The sequence below is a fragment of the Periophthalmus magnuspinnatus genome, chromosome 10 (assembly GCF_009829125.3).
Source record: "Periophthalmus magnuspinnatus isolate fPerMag1 chromosome 10, fPerMag1.2.pri, whole genome shotgun sequence".
Taxonomy (NCBI): Eukaryota; Metazoa; Chordata; class Actinopteri; order Gobiiformes; family Gobiidae; genus Periophthalmus; species Periophthalmus magnuspinnatus.
Genome location: NC_047135.1, coordinates 6,914,013 through 6,929,479, shown reverse-complemented (window position 1 = coordinate 6,929,479; position 15,467 = coordinate 6,914,013). Strand labels below are relative to the sequence as shown.

At 40.1% G+C, this 15,467-nt stretch overlaps 2 protein-coding genes across 2 annotated transcripts; both read right to left on the bottom strand.

The window, feature by feature from the left end:
- Window positions 1–466: 466 nt before the first annotated feature.
- On the bottom strand, window positions 467–2,323 carry LOC117378062 (transcription factor SOX-14-like). The gene is made up of 2 exons (XM_033974600.2): window positions 1,933–2,323; window positions 467–513 (listed from the first exon to the last, which is right to left on the bottom strand). Exons 1-2 carry the CDS (start codon window positions 2,312–2,314, stop codon window positions 467–469), a joined length of 429 nt encoding a protein of 142 aa, XP_033830491.2. The 5' UTR covers window positions 2,315–2,323.
- A 2,245-nt stretch (window positions 2,324–4,568) lies between these two features.
- On the bottom strand, window positions 4,569–14,998 carry LOC117378061 (F-box only protein 36-like). Its single transcript, XM_033974599.1, has 4 exons — window positions 14,903–14,998; window positions 14,393–14,501; window positions 5,383–5,555; window positions 4,569–4,598 (listed from the first exon to the last, which is right to left on the bottom strand). The coding sequence occupies exons 1-4, from the start codon at window positions 14,996–14,998 to the stop codon at window positions 4,569–4,571; spliced, it is 408 nt and encodes a 135-aa protein (XP_033830490.1).
- Between the last annotated feature and the right edge of the window lie 469 nt (window positions 14,999–15,467).

The window sequence follows — 15,467 nt, the reverse complement described above, 5'->3', positions numbered from 1 at the left end:
TCAAATATAGTAAAAGGTTTATCCAAGTTATCGTTTGAGGGATTTTTCCGGGTAGTCACTTCTGGGTTTTCTGCAAGGGTTCTATCTCTGCTCTCTTTTGAATCATCAGAGGTTATTTGAACTGTGTATTTTAATTAGCGTTCTTGCCAACATTTCTGCTTTATCTTTGTTATTAACTGCTATGATTGCGTTACTTTGTAAAACCGGCATTAAATAATTTCTCTTTATTCCGTTCATTTTTCTAATGACTCCCCATATATTTGATAGTTTTATGTCTTGTCCAATTGTATTACAGTATTTCCTCCAAAAAGTTCTTTTTGAGTGTCTAATAGTCCTCCTGACAAGGGCCTGGGTTCTTTTGAACTCAATAAGCATTTCCATAGAATGATTTTTCTTTAGCTGCTTATATGCCTTATTCCTGTTTTTTATAGCTTCACTACACCCTTCATTCCACCACGGGACATCTTTAGTTCTTCCTCTCCCTCCAGCCTTCGGGATAGTAGCCTCTGCTGCCTGAATAATAACAGAGGTTAGTTTCAATAAATTCCTCAATGACCACACCGTTAGCATCCGTGTTACAACTTCCCCATAGTGAACTGTGAGAGTTAAAGTCCCCACACCATATAACCTTTCCCTGAGCTTCAATATTCAGGTTATCTAGATCTTTTGTGCTCAGCCTGTTACAAGGGTTGTAAAAATTGATCACATTAAATTTACCCTTGCTTGTCCATATCGACACATTTATTGATTCATCATCTTGCTCTATTTCCTCTACCTTAAAACTCAAACCATTTTGAGCAAATGTTGCAACCCCTCCACCTTGCCTCTGTTGCCTATTATTCCTTATTCATGTGTAGCCCGGACTAACAAAATACAATCTAGGTTTGAGCCATGTTTCCTGAATGCAAAGTACATGAGGCTTTTCCTCTAAGTTTAAGATATACTTTTTGAATTCCTGCCCATTACTTATCAAGCTCCTTGCATTCCACTGGAATACAATCAACATGCAGAAGTAGATGTACCACTCCATTGTTGAGGTTGCTTAGAGGAAGCTTTTTTTGCTCTCAACATCAGTTCTTCCTGAATCGATTCCCATGTAATATTTGAAATACCTAAGTACTTCTCCGCTGCCTTTACAATAATGACAATTTTTTTCCTTTCACCTGTATACGTATCACGTGCACCATATATGAATGAATGGTGCAAAAGAATGATCAGCTTCACTTTTGGTTGTCCTGCGCAGTCATTTAGGCTCTGTCCCTCATCCCACTTATTTAGAGCACGCCCCACGTTTTCCTTGACGCCACATGAATTGTATAAAAACAAAACATGATAATATAATTTGTCTCACAAACGAATCAAGAGTTTTGGGGTGTACGGGCATTCGGGGTTGTAATATGCTGCCACCTTTTGCTATTTCAGTCTCTTTCGCATTGTTGACTGACAAAAGAATCTTATGGTGTTATTGTATTTATTATGTACGAGCCTTAAGTTCATCCCTCCATGTCCCACCGCACTCAGTTTGTCCCTCTTTTTCTTCAGTTTGAGGTGGTCATATTCAGAGGTGGGAAACCCCAGTTTTGCTCAGGTAAGCAATAATCACAGCACGTGCACAGAGCAGGGATGCGCTATAACGCAGCTTCACACACATCTGACATGTAACGTTCTGTCAGTCTGTTAAGGCGAATGAGCATCTCATACACTGTGGAAATATGGCGTGGTCTTGTCTGGGGGGATTATGGTACATTCAAAATTTGTTGATGACTGTTTTTAAAAGTTGCTTCAGTAAAATCTAAGTTCTGTGTATTTGCTGCAAATACAATTGGAGTTGGTTCTATATGCAATAATTGTAATATGCAATAATAATATACACGCTGTTACGACAACTTGCTCGTCTAAGTCGCTGTGCAGAGTAAAGTTGATGGTCTTTACCCACATTCTGTTCCAGGAGAGACGCAGAGCGCGGTCCCAGCAGACCTCTCGCTTTTTCTCCTGCTGTCAGAAACGAGTCCATAGGTACGTCCTCGAGCAGAGCAGCGGGCGTGTCCCCGAGCAGTGCTGGGATGGAGAACAGGTAGCGCCCCTTTCGCAGGCGCTTGGCTTTACGCCGCGGTCTGTACTTGTAGTCCGGGTGCTCTTTCATGTGCTGGGCGCGCAGTCGCTTCGCTTCGTCGATGTACGGCCGCTTCTCCGCGTCGCACAGCCGCTTCCACTCCGCGCCGAGCCGCTTCCTGATCTCGGAGTTGTGCATCTTGGGGTTCTCCTGCGCCATCTTCCTCCTCTGACCCCGGGACCAGACCATGAAGGCATTCATGGGTCTCTTGATTGGCCATTGCGTAAATCACACCCCTTTTCCCACACTACTGTCAAAACTCCATGGAGGCTTTGTGCGTAAAAGACAAATTACACACCAAGAACTTTTTCGCGCAAAGGTGATTCTGTTTTTTTAACAAAGGTATTTTATCAAAAGTAGAGAGTGGTCAAAGGTGCTGCGCGTGAATGGCATTCATAGTGCGCGAGGAGCCTTTTGGCTGGAGCTGAGACGCGGAGAGAGCCAATGTCGAAGAGAGTGACACGGTAATCCCTTCAGTAAAAGTCACTTAAAAGACTCCATTTCAAACATGTGCATTGTGTATGGACAGCACTGCCACGCCAAGGAGGGTGCTAACAAATGAAAAAATGAAATCTATTGGTGTTTAAATGTCTTTAAAGTGCTTCACCTTAAACAATTTAAAATGAATTTTAGAATTACATCTTTTATAAAGTACACTCATGATCCTGGTGGAGGTCTGCGGGAAGGGTCCTCTGGGTGGAGGTCTGCAGCCAGACTCATGGTATTTTAAGTAATACATTCTAGGCATGTAATGATTGAGTTGACAAGTGGTGGATGAAGTTCTCAGTACTTAAGTAAAAGTACACATAAAGAGGTAAAATTTACTTAATAAATGTAAAAATATTAGTACTTGTGTGAAATACTTTTACTTTTTACTTTAAAAGTACATTTATAAACAAGTGTTGTTAATTTGTTTAAGTGTAAATGTAAAAAAATAACACATACATATTTTGGTCAACAGTAATGATAAGAATACATTATTTATTTTTTGCTCAAAGCTGAACTTTGAACTTCAGCCATGGTGTTACCACGAACATGGTAAAAATAACCCCTAAAGTAGAAAGTAAAGTACAGACACCTAAAAGTTCTACTTAAGTAGGATTTTACTACTTTTATTTTGTTACCTTCCACCACTGGAGTTAACAATATTACACATTTGATTTACAGAAACACATATGTTTCCATGCACACAAATCTGATCATGATCTGACCTGGTCTGGAGTTTTCAAATGATTGAAATGTCATGTGAACAGTTACATCTGATGTGAGGAATCAGATTTCTTTCAGATTTTCATTCATTTCATTCACACCTGTGCAGCTTTACAAGGTAAACAAAGAGTTGAACGAGTTATACTTTGTCTTCCAAAGAGTAACCTACTGATTAAGTGAGACATGTCACCAGGGGTTTTTGATAATCAATCTTTGTGCATGGAAAAACACACCAAAAATGAGATCTAATTATTGAGTTATCTTCAGAGATAGGTAATACTCAACTAATCTCTGTGAGATTTAGTTGAGTAGAACAGAAATTGTACTTTTTTTTTTTACTTTACTCCTACTTAAGTATTATTTTTATTGAAGTAACACTACTCTTACTTGAGTTTTGGTTGCTCTTCCTTGAGTACAATTCTACCCAGTGTCTCCTGCCCCCTTATGAGAGTGTGACATAAACTAAAAATACCTTTCTACTCTTTTGATGTAATCTTGCTTTTGTTTTTGTCTCGGCCCTGTCTTCTCTGTGTTTAATCATCCTCTCCGTGTGAAGGTATGGACATCTAGTGTGCGCTGTGTAGATAAGAGCCACCCATGGGACCGTGCCTCCGGACCACCCCTAGCACCCTCAACCTAAGCTACTTACTTTAAGGTGGATCTGTTACTTTCCACCTTAAGACATATTTTGCTACTTCAACTTTTGTGTGTTTTTATTGTGTTATTTTGTTAAATTCACATAAAGTTACATAATTCTGTTAGATGTAAATGTTTGCTTCATCAGCTCCAATCACTGCGTGCTGTTGATATGTCCTTGGGCAAGTGTGTGGAGCAAATTAATAATGATTAGGGAACAGCTGCACTTTGACAAGCTTGTTAATATTGTAAAGTGAAATAGTAATTGTCAAAATTTTCCTTGCTCTATCCTACAATGGTCGTGAATTGTAATAGTGTAGGTCTCAAACACTAATCTAGTTTTATTGCGATAATCCTTTCAGATATGTTTCTCAAACTGTGGTATTTGTACCTCTGGAGTTATTTGTTATATTTAAAGGGCCCATATTACGCTAGTTTCGGATCTATGTTGTATAGTAAAAGCCAAAGTTTGGCTCTTACAATGGATCAGACCTGGATGACTGAGGGATTAAAGCAATGCTGTATTTTATTAAACAGTCTTTGCAGGAGTCTGCTCCTGTACCTCAGGCTTCTCCTGGACACACTGTGACAGATGATAGGACACGTCTGCTCATCTGGTTTGTGCTCGGACAGGCACCAGCTGTTAATAAAACAAGATCACATTAAGTATTCTTTAAACACCTTCTGCACATATTGGCAATGTTGTGATAGTCACTACAGCTGTTTGGCTAAGGCTCAACCTCTGGTTCAATTCAACATGATTCATATAAAAGAACTCCACTTAAGTTGCTTTGAGCAAAAGATCGGATTATACTTTTAAAAATCAGTCCTGGTCCTCCAAAGCTTTGTCACCTATAAGCCCCTCAGGTAGCTCTCATCTAAAACACTAAAAGAAAAGTCCCTTTGAATAAAATACCTGCTGCGCCATGGTTACTCCAAACCACATTCAATGATCTGAATGAACCCTGTTAAAGTTTCTAAAAGGTTTACCCTTGTATCTTACATACATAGTAGCGTTTTTTGTCAATGATTAAATGAACTGTATATAGCCTGCTTTATTACTATTTTTGAAAGGTGCTGCAATCACAAGTGAACCTGGGTTGCCAGTGCATAAACCTGCCTTTGAGGTTTTCCTAGTACATGGGCGAGACTTCTTAGACTGTTTTTTTACATTTATGGTTAGTGTGTAGGCAGCACGGTGGCTGAGTGGCAACACTCATGCCTCACAGCAAGAAGGTTTGGTTCGATCCCCGGGTCGCCCAGGCCTATCTGTGTGTTTTTTTCATGTTTCTCCCCGTGTCTGGATGGGTTTTCTCCGGGTACTCCGGTTTCCTCCATCAACCAAAACATGAACGTCCTTCGAGACAACTGTTGTTGTGATTTTGGGCGTTACAAAAATAAAATGAATTGAATTGAATACTCACCTCCCAGAATCGTCGCGAGCAACATCGGAGCTGTTTCACATCCTCCAGCTCCAGAAAGCCCAGAATTTGGAGTAGCAGATGGTCGGGCAGAATCTCCAGGTAATTAAATGGACCTTTGCACAGATTCTTTACCTCGTTCAGAACATCCAGCCCAAACACTGTAGTGATTTCACCTGGAGAAGAGAACAATTTGGCTTTGACTTACAATTAAAGATGGTAATACCGATTTTACTTTTACTCAAGTACATAAACTTGAGTAAGTTATGAATAAAATAGTACTGAGTAGTCTTCTTACACTGTACGTTTACTCCTACTTGAGTAGTATAAACCTTGCTTGCTCCTGCTGCTTCCTCCTTACTTTGCTTTTTAAATCATTTTACCTCTTCCATTGTTGGGAGATTTGTTTAGTTATGATTTTCTCTGAAGTAAACCAAGATTTTTAAACAATTTTTACATTTTTAACAAAATTTTTGACGAGCCACCAACATGTCCGGAGGAAGAAACGAAAGAAATTCTTTCTGCGAACGCTGTCGGAACTATCAACAACAAATTACTGAGCTACAAGCACGGATATTTGTTTTAGAATCTGAAAAAGGACTTCACCGAACCCTCCCTGTGACTTCCAGCGGTAAGCAGCCTACAGTTACTTTCAGAGAAGAGAGTGAAAAAACTGCTACTTTCAACTTAAACCTGAGTGATACGGTGTCTTTTCCAAAACTTTGTAAAGACAAGAATTTCAAGCCAACGCGACAAGTGATAAGAGACAATGCTAATATAGTTACATCACCCAAACTACAGCTTACAAACAGATTTTTACCACTGTCACAGACTGATGTTGATGTTAATATACAAACGGAAAATTGATTTTTGTCACAAAACAAGAGCAATGAAGTTGGCAAAAGAGCGGCGGCAGACAGGCGGTCTGTGCCAAACGTCAAGGTCAGAGATACGCTGCTGCTAGGAGACGGGGCTATCAGAGATGTGACTCACAGAGGAATCCAAACTTGCTCGTACCCCAGTCACACTGTCTCTGAGATTACAAAACTCCTCCCAAAAGTTTTGTCAACATACCAAGGAGCTAAACAGCTGATTGTGCACGTGGGTGCAGTTGACACTGGAATGAATCAGACTGAAATCTTGAAAAAGCATTTCATTGAATTATTTGAGGAGCTTGATAAAGTGGAGGTTAAGACTTTCATTAGTGGACCTCTTCCTAACCTAGACAGAAGGAAGATGAACAAATTTACCCGGCTGCTTCAGCTGAACACATGGCTGTTCAACGAATGTGCAGCCAGAGGACTGCACTACATTGAGAACTTTGATCTATTCTGGAAACGAGAGGACCTGTTCAAGGGAAGTGGCCCGCACCTGAGCAGAGGTGGAGTGAGAGTGTTGACGGATAACCTCCTCCACGCTCTGAGAAACCGGCCTGGACAGGGTCCTGGGCCAGTGAGATAAAAGAGGAATGAGAGAAGCATTCCTGCTGCACCAACCACAGACCGAGCCAATGTGTCAGCACCACCAGCAGCACCACAACTACAACCACCACCTCCCCTAGCAAAGGACTCACAACCAGCAGCACAACCATCTCCCCCAGCGAAGGATTCAAAAGTGAAGGATACATCTCCTGCGTCTCTTCCCTCAGGGCCCACATCACAGGCCTTGAACCTGTCTGTGACAGCCCCAGCAGAGGTTTCAGTCGCAGCAGCACCCACATCACCTCTTCTGCCCACAGACCAGCCCTGAGTCCCCTTTGCTACATCTACTCCCTCTAGGGGCTCCTCACTCTCCTTTTCCTCCCCACCTTCACCTATGGCCCTTCCCGACCATCTAGAAAGTCTCATCAGATCAGGAATAAAGATGGCTCCCCTCACACCTAATATAGTGCGATCGAGAGTTCTGGCATCAACTATGCTGACCTCTTTCCCATACCCACCTATCCCCCCTCGTCTTTCACCCAAACTCCCCCCTGCTCCGCCTCCTCGACCCTCACCTGGTAACTCACCCAAACTCCCCCCTCCTTGCCCTTCCCTGACTTCCCCCAGAGCTGTTATCAACAAGAGCTAGGACACACAGGGCCTCTGCTGTCCCAGGACAGTCATGATAAAGATAATATCATGCTGAGGCCCTGTGATGGAGCTGTATCTACAGTTACAACACATAGACTGATTAACAGAAGAAGTTAGACTGTCCAATCACAGACGTTTAGTTCACATTCCCTGTAAGAAGATAACATCCAGTCCCACTGAAACTAATCTGAAACTTGCTGTGCTCAATGTCAGATCTTTATGTAACAAGTCCTTTTTAATTAATGATTTTATTTCTTCTTTTAGTCTTGACTTTATGTTTATAACCGAAACATGGCTTGACAAAAACACAGGTAATGCAAATCTAGTGGAATCAACTCCACCCAACTTCAAATTTGAATCTGAAACACGAGTAAACAAAAAGGCATTTTGGCAGTGCATTTTTTAGAGATAATTTAGTTAGTCACAGATTGTCATTTGGGGTGTTTTCATCTTTTGAGTATGCTTCATTCAAAATGGAGCTAAAACAATCCCCCTCCATACTCTACTTAGTCATATACAAACCTCCCCAGCACTGTCTGAGTTTTATTGATGATTTTACTGAGATGCTTTCAGTCGTGTGCACAGACTTTGATGGTTTAGTTATTACAGGTGATTTTAATGTACATGTGGATAATGTGTTTGACACACTAAAGAGCTCAGTTCTGTTCTTGAAACCTTTGGTCTGACTCAGCATGTCAGCGAGCCCACCCACAACAGAGGACACACTCTGGACCTGCTCATTACAAAAGGAGTAAATATTTCAAATGTCAGTGTGGTGGATGTTGCTCTGTCTGATCATTTCTGTGTCTTCTTTGACGTGTCTGTTATTCCCAAACCAGCGGCTGGTCCTGCAGTTGTTCGAAGGAGACACATAAATGATAACACAGGTGCACTGTTCATGGAAATGATACACTTTGAAAATGCCTCATGTTCTAATGTTGATTTGTTTGAACTCTGTAACTTCGAATGTTTTGAATGTTCTGGACACCATTGCCCCGATGAAGGTTAAAATGGTTAAAGATAAGCAGAAAGCGCCATGGAGGAATGATGACTTGGTCAGGGCACAGAAAAGGGAGTGCCGGAGGGCCGAGCGGGAATGGCGCAAGTCAAAGCTCCAGATTCATTATGAGATTTACAGAGAAAAGATGTATATGTACAACCACAGTTTATGTAGAACAAGGCAAAGGTATTTTTCTGACATTATTGGAAGTTGTAGTAACAACTCTCATGTCCTGTTTGCAACGGTAAACAGATTAACAAACCCCCCAGCTCCACTGCCATTAGAACTAATTTCCACATCTAAGTGCAATGAGTTTGCAGTATTCTTTAATGACAAGGTTCACAGCATTAAAAATGCCATAAATTCCACAATGCAAATAACAACCCAGCAGCCACCACTGCTGACACCACCTAGACACTTAGAGCTGACTCACTTTGCACCTGTAACTGACAAAACTGTCCAAGAGATCGTCGCCAGTCTGAGGTCACCTACATGCTGCCTCAATGTGTTACCCACTGGATTTCTCAAGTCTGTGCTCAACAGTTTCCTATCACCACTCACTTGCATAGTTAATATGTCACTTCAATCTGGAACATTCCCAAGCGCTTTGAAAACTGCGGTTATCAAGCCTCTCCTAAAGAAGAGCAGTCTTGATGCCACAATATTGAACAATTATCGACCGATCTCAAATCTGCCGTTTTTAGGCAAAGTCCTCGAAAAAGTTGTTTACCAACAACTTATTAACTTCCTCGAAATGAACAACTCCTTTGATGTCTTCCAATCAGGTTTTAGACCCCACCACAGCACTGAGACTGCTCTTATCAAGGTGACAAATGACATCCGCCTGAACACTGATGCAGACAAAGACTCAGTCTTGATCCTGTTAGATCTCAGTGCTGCCTTTGACACTGTGGATCATGGGATTCTCTTACAGAGACTAGGGGACTGGGTGGGCATCTCTGGTACTGCACTAAACTGGCTCAAGTCCTATTTAGAAAACAGGGAGTACTTTGTTGAAATTGGAAAATGTATATCAGATAAAATGTCCCTGACCTGTGGGGTACCCCAGGGTTCAATCCTGGGACCCCTGCTGTTCAATCTCTACATGCTGCCGTTAGGCCAGTTAATACGCAGCAATAATGTGTCCTACCGCAACTATGCAGATGACACTCAGATCTATATCTCACTGGCAGCAGGTGAATATGGACCAGTGGATTCACTCTGCCACTGCATCCAACAGATCAGTGTGTGGATGCAAAACAACTTTCTTCTGCTAAACTCAGACAAGACTGAAGTCATCATCTTTGGCCCACAGAAACATAGAGAAAGTGTCAGCAGTCACCTCCAGTCTCTCTCTAAAACCATCAAATCAGGCGAGAAATCTAGGGGTAATAAGACTTGAACTTTAACAGCCACATCAAATCAATAACATCTGCAGCTTTTTACCACCTAAAAAACATAGCAAAAATCAAAGGTTTACTGTCAAAACCAGACTTATCCATGCATTTGTCTCCAGTAGGTTAGACTACTGTAACGGCCTGCTCACTGGCCTCTCCAAACGAGCCTTAACGCAGCTGCAGTACATCCAGAACGCTGCTGCTCGGGTCCTGACTAGAACCAGGAAGTACAAGCACATAAGTCCTGTGCTCAGGTCTCTGCACTGGCTTCCTGTAGCTCAAAGAATAGACTTTAAAGCAGCTCTGCTTGTGTATAAGTCTTTCCATAGCCTAGGTCCAAAGTATATCTCCGACATGTTAGTGGCACATGAACCATCTCGCAATTTGAGGACTTCAGGGGCCGGCCTCCTGCTGGTGCCCAGAGTCAGGACTAAACATGGGGAATCAGTGTTTCAGTTTTATGCAGCTAAAACCTGGAACAGTCTTCCTGAAGATGTGAGACAGGCCTCTACTTTGACAATGTTTAAATCCAGGCTCAAAACGGTTCTGTTTAGCTGTGCATACGACTGAAAGGTTTTTATTCTGCACTCTTCTCCTTTAATGGTCATTTTATGATGACAAAAGAAACATGGACTGATGGACTTTTATTAGACATAGTAAAGTGACAGGAAAGTATTTGAGAAGTGACAGGAAAGTTTTTTGTAAAGTAATGGGAAAGTTCTTAAACTGAGCAAGACAGTGTTTAAAGAGTGCGAGAGAGAGTTTTTAAAGGGGCAAACGAGTGGGTGAGAGAGTTGCAGATTGGGTGATTATTTATGTTTTGATTTGTGTGATTTTAATGTCTTTCTTGTTCTGTAAAGCACTTTGAATTACTTTGTGTACAAATTGTGCTATACAAATAAACTTGCCTTGCCTTGCCTATATTTGTCAGTACTGGAATTAATTTGAACATTTGTGTTTCTTGCACCACTTTTCAAATATATATATTTTTTGATTTTTGTCATCTCTTCTGAACATTCCAGATGTTGTGCATTGTTTGATGTTTTGTCAAATTACAGTATTTTTATTTTTTTATTTTTTTATTTTTTGTCAAAATCATCTTACATCCAGACACCTACTTGAGCAATATAGTTTCCCCAAATACTTTTTTACTATTAATTATAGTATAATTTTTTCATGACTCTTCTCTAATCTTATAATATATAATGGTCCTATATGGAAATAAGTGAGAGATTAGATTAGATAGAGATTAGCGATTAGGAATGTCACAATGAGTTTAAAATACTTTTGTTTTACACATTTAATCTGGTCAAATAGGTCAATATAAGAGGAACTTCAGTCAATTATTTAGAAAGTGTAAAGGTTACTAGTAATTTAAAATACACTGTGTAACTTTTCTAGGGGAGGTTTCATTACCTACGTGTCTTCATGGAAATGGTATTGCTTTTCCTGGGATATCCCACAGTATGGCATTAAATGTATTTATCACCAGGCCAAATTACAGATCAGATCTGTGGAGATGGGACCCCCTACAATAAGAAGGCATGTTTTTCCAGTATTTTTAAGCAATTGCCTGATAGGTAAGTTAATGCCATACTGTGGAACATTCCAGGCAAAAAAGATGCATGCAGTGATGGGAATACTTGAAAATGTATTTAGTTACAGAAATACTAAATATCTACATTAAAATGTATTTTGTAACAAATTCTGATACATGGTCCAGGCACAGTACTGTATTCTGAATACTTTGAATACTTTTACACTGAGTTACATTTAAATTATAGAGTAAAAATGCAACGTAGATTAAAAACAGCTTTATGTTTGTTTCAGTGTTTGCATTTTCTATCACAAATTAGAGAAGGAAACATCACACATGCACTCACCACAAGAGTAGTGTTTTTTTTGTTGTTTTTCTCTCTAATATCTTGCGGCTTGAAGCTTAAATTGTGTGATCAAGTATTGCCAAATATCCCTTTGATTTTAGAAAAGTAACTGTATTCTGAATACCACCAAATGAAAAAGTAGCTGTACCGGAATACAGGTACTCTAAATGAGTATTCAGAACACATATTCTCTGTACATGTACTCAGTTACTTCCCAACACTGGAGGCATGTAGACCAGAACAAAAGCATAGTGCACCTTTAAAGTATGAAGGTATATAGGGGTCACCAACCCTGTGCCCGCGGGCGCCATGTCGCCCCCAAGCCCCACATGAGTCGCCCGCAGACCGGTTCTAAAAACAGCACAACTCACTAATGAGCTGCATCTGAAATTTAATTTTATTCTGTTGCTATTTTTTTAATCACCCTTGCGTTTATATAGATTTAAAAATGACAATATCTTAAACATATGTTCATTATACGTGAAGTTTAGATAAGTTAAGGTGAACTCTGACCTACTCAGTTCAAAGGTCAGTATTGTGCGCGTGACAAAACCAGTGCTCCGCTCGCGAGCGCTGTGAGGATGCGCTGAATGCAGTTCCTTACTCCAAAACATGGTAGAAAATAAAGAGATCACTTTCACAACGATTTAAGACAAAAGAAACCTGCGCGTATCTCATCTGCGGAGCGACTGTGGTGACGGCAAAGACACAATGTGGAGGGACACTTCACTACGGCTGTGTCTCAATTCGCCAAATGCACCCTTCAAGGGTCCTTACGAAGTACTCTTCAAAAGTGTAGTTTCAAGGTTCCGGTCGAGAGTCTGCCCTCCTCAGTGTAGCCTCCATCTAACTGAAGTGGGACAGGTCCACACCACGGACCGCACTTCCACCTCTGTCTTTGAGCGTACGATACGTACATTACGTACGTTATTTTTTAATGATTTATTATTTAATAGAAAAAAGTCAAGATGTCGTCGTCACAGCCGTTTCTTTCTGTTTAGATTGAATATCAATAGGCAAATATAACGTTCGAGGTGATTTTTTTACTCAATTGTAGCTACTTCATAACTTAAACAAAATATACCTTGTGAAAACGTAATAACAGAGACAGAGGTAACAATATCATTTCTACATTCATAGTCTATAAACCAGAGAACACTGATTAGTGGTACATATAGTGGGATATTGCAGTTTAATGGTTCGGTATTTTGTCCAGTGGCTGCACCACTTTAATAACAGTAGAGGGCGCTGTTTCCCTTCTGTGCCGTGCCAGTTCTTTTCATCTGATTATTATAAGGTATTTTCTAGCAGTGCAGCGCTACATCAAGCTAGTGTCTTGATTTACTAACACGAAGGTAAATGACACGTGCCCACGAGGGAGTGCAGACCTATGGAATGTACCGGAACACATGAAGATTTTGTGCACGTCTCAGGACTCTCTTCTGTCCTTTCCTCAGAGTCCGTTGCTTCATTGTTCACATTACCTGTGTGGAACTCATTTAACTCTTCTGACTTTATGTTTCAGTCTCTTGGTCTTTGACGCTTACAATAGAAACGAACATTCTTACATTATTCTTATTGCAGTAATAATTTTTAATGATAAAAATGTCTTCTTATTGTCTAGCAGTAACTGCACATTCCTTTATTCCATGTAACTCCTTTTTAATCATCACACACACTGTGCAGATCTTTATTCAGATTTAACAGTTTCATGTCACTCTGTTGTAGATGAGGTAAACCAGCACGAACATTTGAACGTATATTGCGCAACGGACTTCCTTTTCTTCTCTTTTTTGCGTAGTCGCGGTGCATGACGGGATATAGAAGTGCGTGAAGTGTGCACGGATGCACGCTTCGGTTACGTCCGATCTCCATGGAAACGGTGCAAAGGGAAGGGCAGGTTTGTCGGCCGCATTCAGTAGGGTGGGTTGAAATGAGACAGCCCTTGTCGCGCCGGAAATTACGTCACTGCCCTTCGAACCGCCCTTCCAATGGTGATTCTAAGGCCAGGTGGGCGAATTGAGACACAGCCTAAGTCTCACAAAGCTCCACACTAACTCCCCACGGGGACGCGCACTATGGGCAGAACAAGCCCAGAGCTAAACGCAGCTTTGGGTAAACAACAGGCTTTTTTCACGACACCGGTGAAAAAGTCACACAACGCAACCGAGATTTATGAAACATGGTGCAATGTATATTATTTATGTTTTGCTAAAAAGGTTTGTCAATGGATAGTGAAAATGGAACACTTTTCCTATGAGATGTAGTGATGTAAGTGTCATCTGGAAATTTAACAATTACTAAGATTACTAAAGTTAAAGTGCTGAATACTGATATCTGTTTCCCTCCTTGCTCATTGTTGATAATATTTATTTATTTTGAGAAATCATTAATGTGATCAGTGTCTTGCAACGTGATCAGTGTGTTCACACAGATAATTATCATTTATCATTATTAATTATGTATAACTAAAGGCAAAATAAAAAAATAAAATGTGTTATTTCAGAAGAGCGTCTCAAACTGGTAGCCCTTCGTACGACTCAGCGCCCATAAAGTAGTTCTCAGGTTAAAAAAGGTTGGTGACCCCTGAGTATATACTGTAATAACTACTAAAATGTATTGACATTACTAGTAAAAGCTCAAATGGCTCGTGTCTCTTACTCTGTAACTCTTCGTTTGCTAACAAATCCTGGTGCGACATCGCATTTCTTTCAGGACACTGGTACCAGTACGTACGTCTGGAAGAGATCCACCACCGTGTCCAGATTACCTGCAAGTGTCCAACAACAAGTGGTCTTCATTTGGAGAAAAAAAAAAAATCTAATTGTTTTTTTTTTCCTTTTTTTTTTTTTTTTTGTGACAAGCATTGTGATTACATTTGCAATTTATGTTTTAATAAAAGTATTCTGCTTTGATATTTATTATTGCATAGGAACAAACTTAACTCGTGCAAACACCCAATGCATTTTTATAAGCTGTATAATTTTATTTGCAGTGTTGACTAAATTAAGTAGAAAAATGCTATTAATCCAAAGCTAACGTTAATGTGTGACGTCAGTAACGGCTAACTAATGCACCAACAAACTCATTAAAAAGTATATATACATTTGCTCTAATAATTGAATATAACGTACGTGGATGTAAAGTAGGTTCAGTGATTACCGCACTTACCTCAGATTTAGTTACAACTAGGGAAACATGGGAGCGAACTCCCCACGGATACTCCGCCTGTAAGTCCAGCAGCGGGTCTTCCGAGAGCGACGCCATGTTGAAGTTTAGTCGTTCCCATGGCAACAGGGCGGCTTTAACACAAAATTATTAAGATTTACAGTTTTGAGTTTCGGTCAGTAGTTATTCAGTCATATAGAGTAAACTAAAGAGTATAATTTTAGTATCAGAAGTCTTTTTTTCTTCTCGTTTTGCCCACTAATATGTTGTAGTATGTTGTACTATAAATAATCACTTTTTTCAGTATTTGTGAATTTATATTTTGGGTATTTCTGATGAAAATACAAAGTTATCAATAGCGAATCTGGGTCATCTGGCAGTATGGCATCATCACATTCTATAAAAAATATTACAAATTAATCTAGCAACAATGTAAAAGATAACAAAACATAATTAGTTGCAAACAAAAGACGTTAACATGACAGTAGTTAAAAATCTTTAATTTATTTATACATATATTTATATATGTACACATTTACTACGCTAGCAAAGACAAGAAACAAATTCA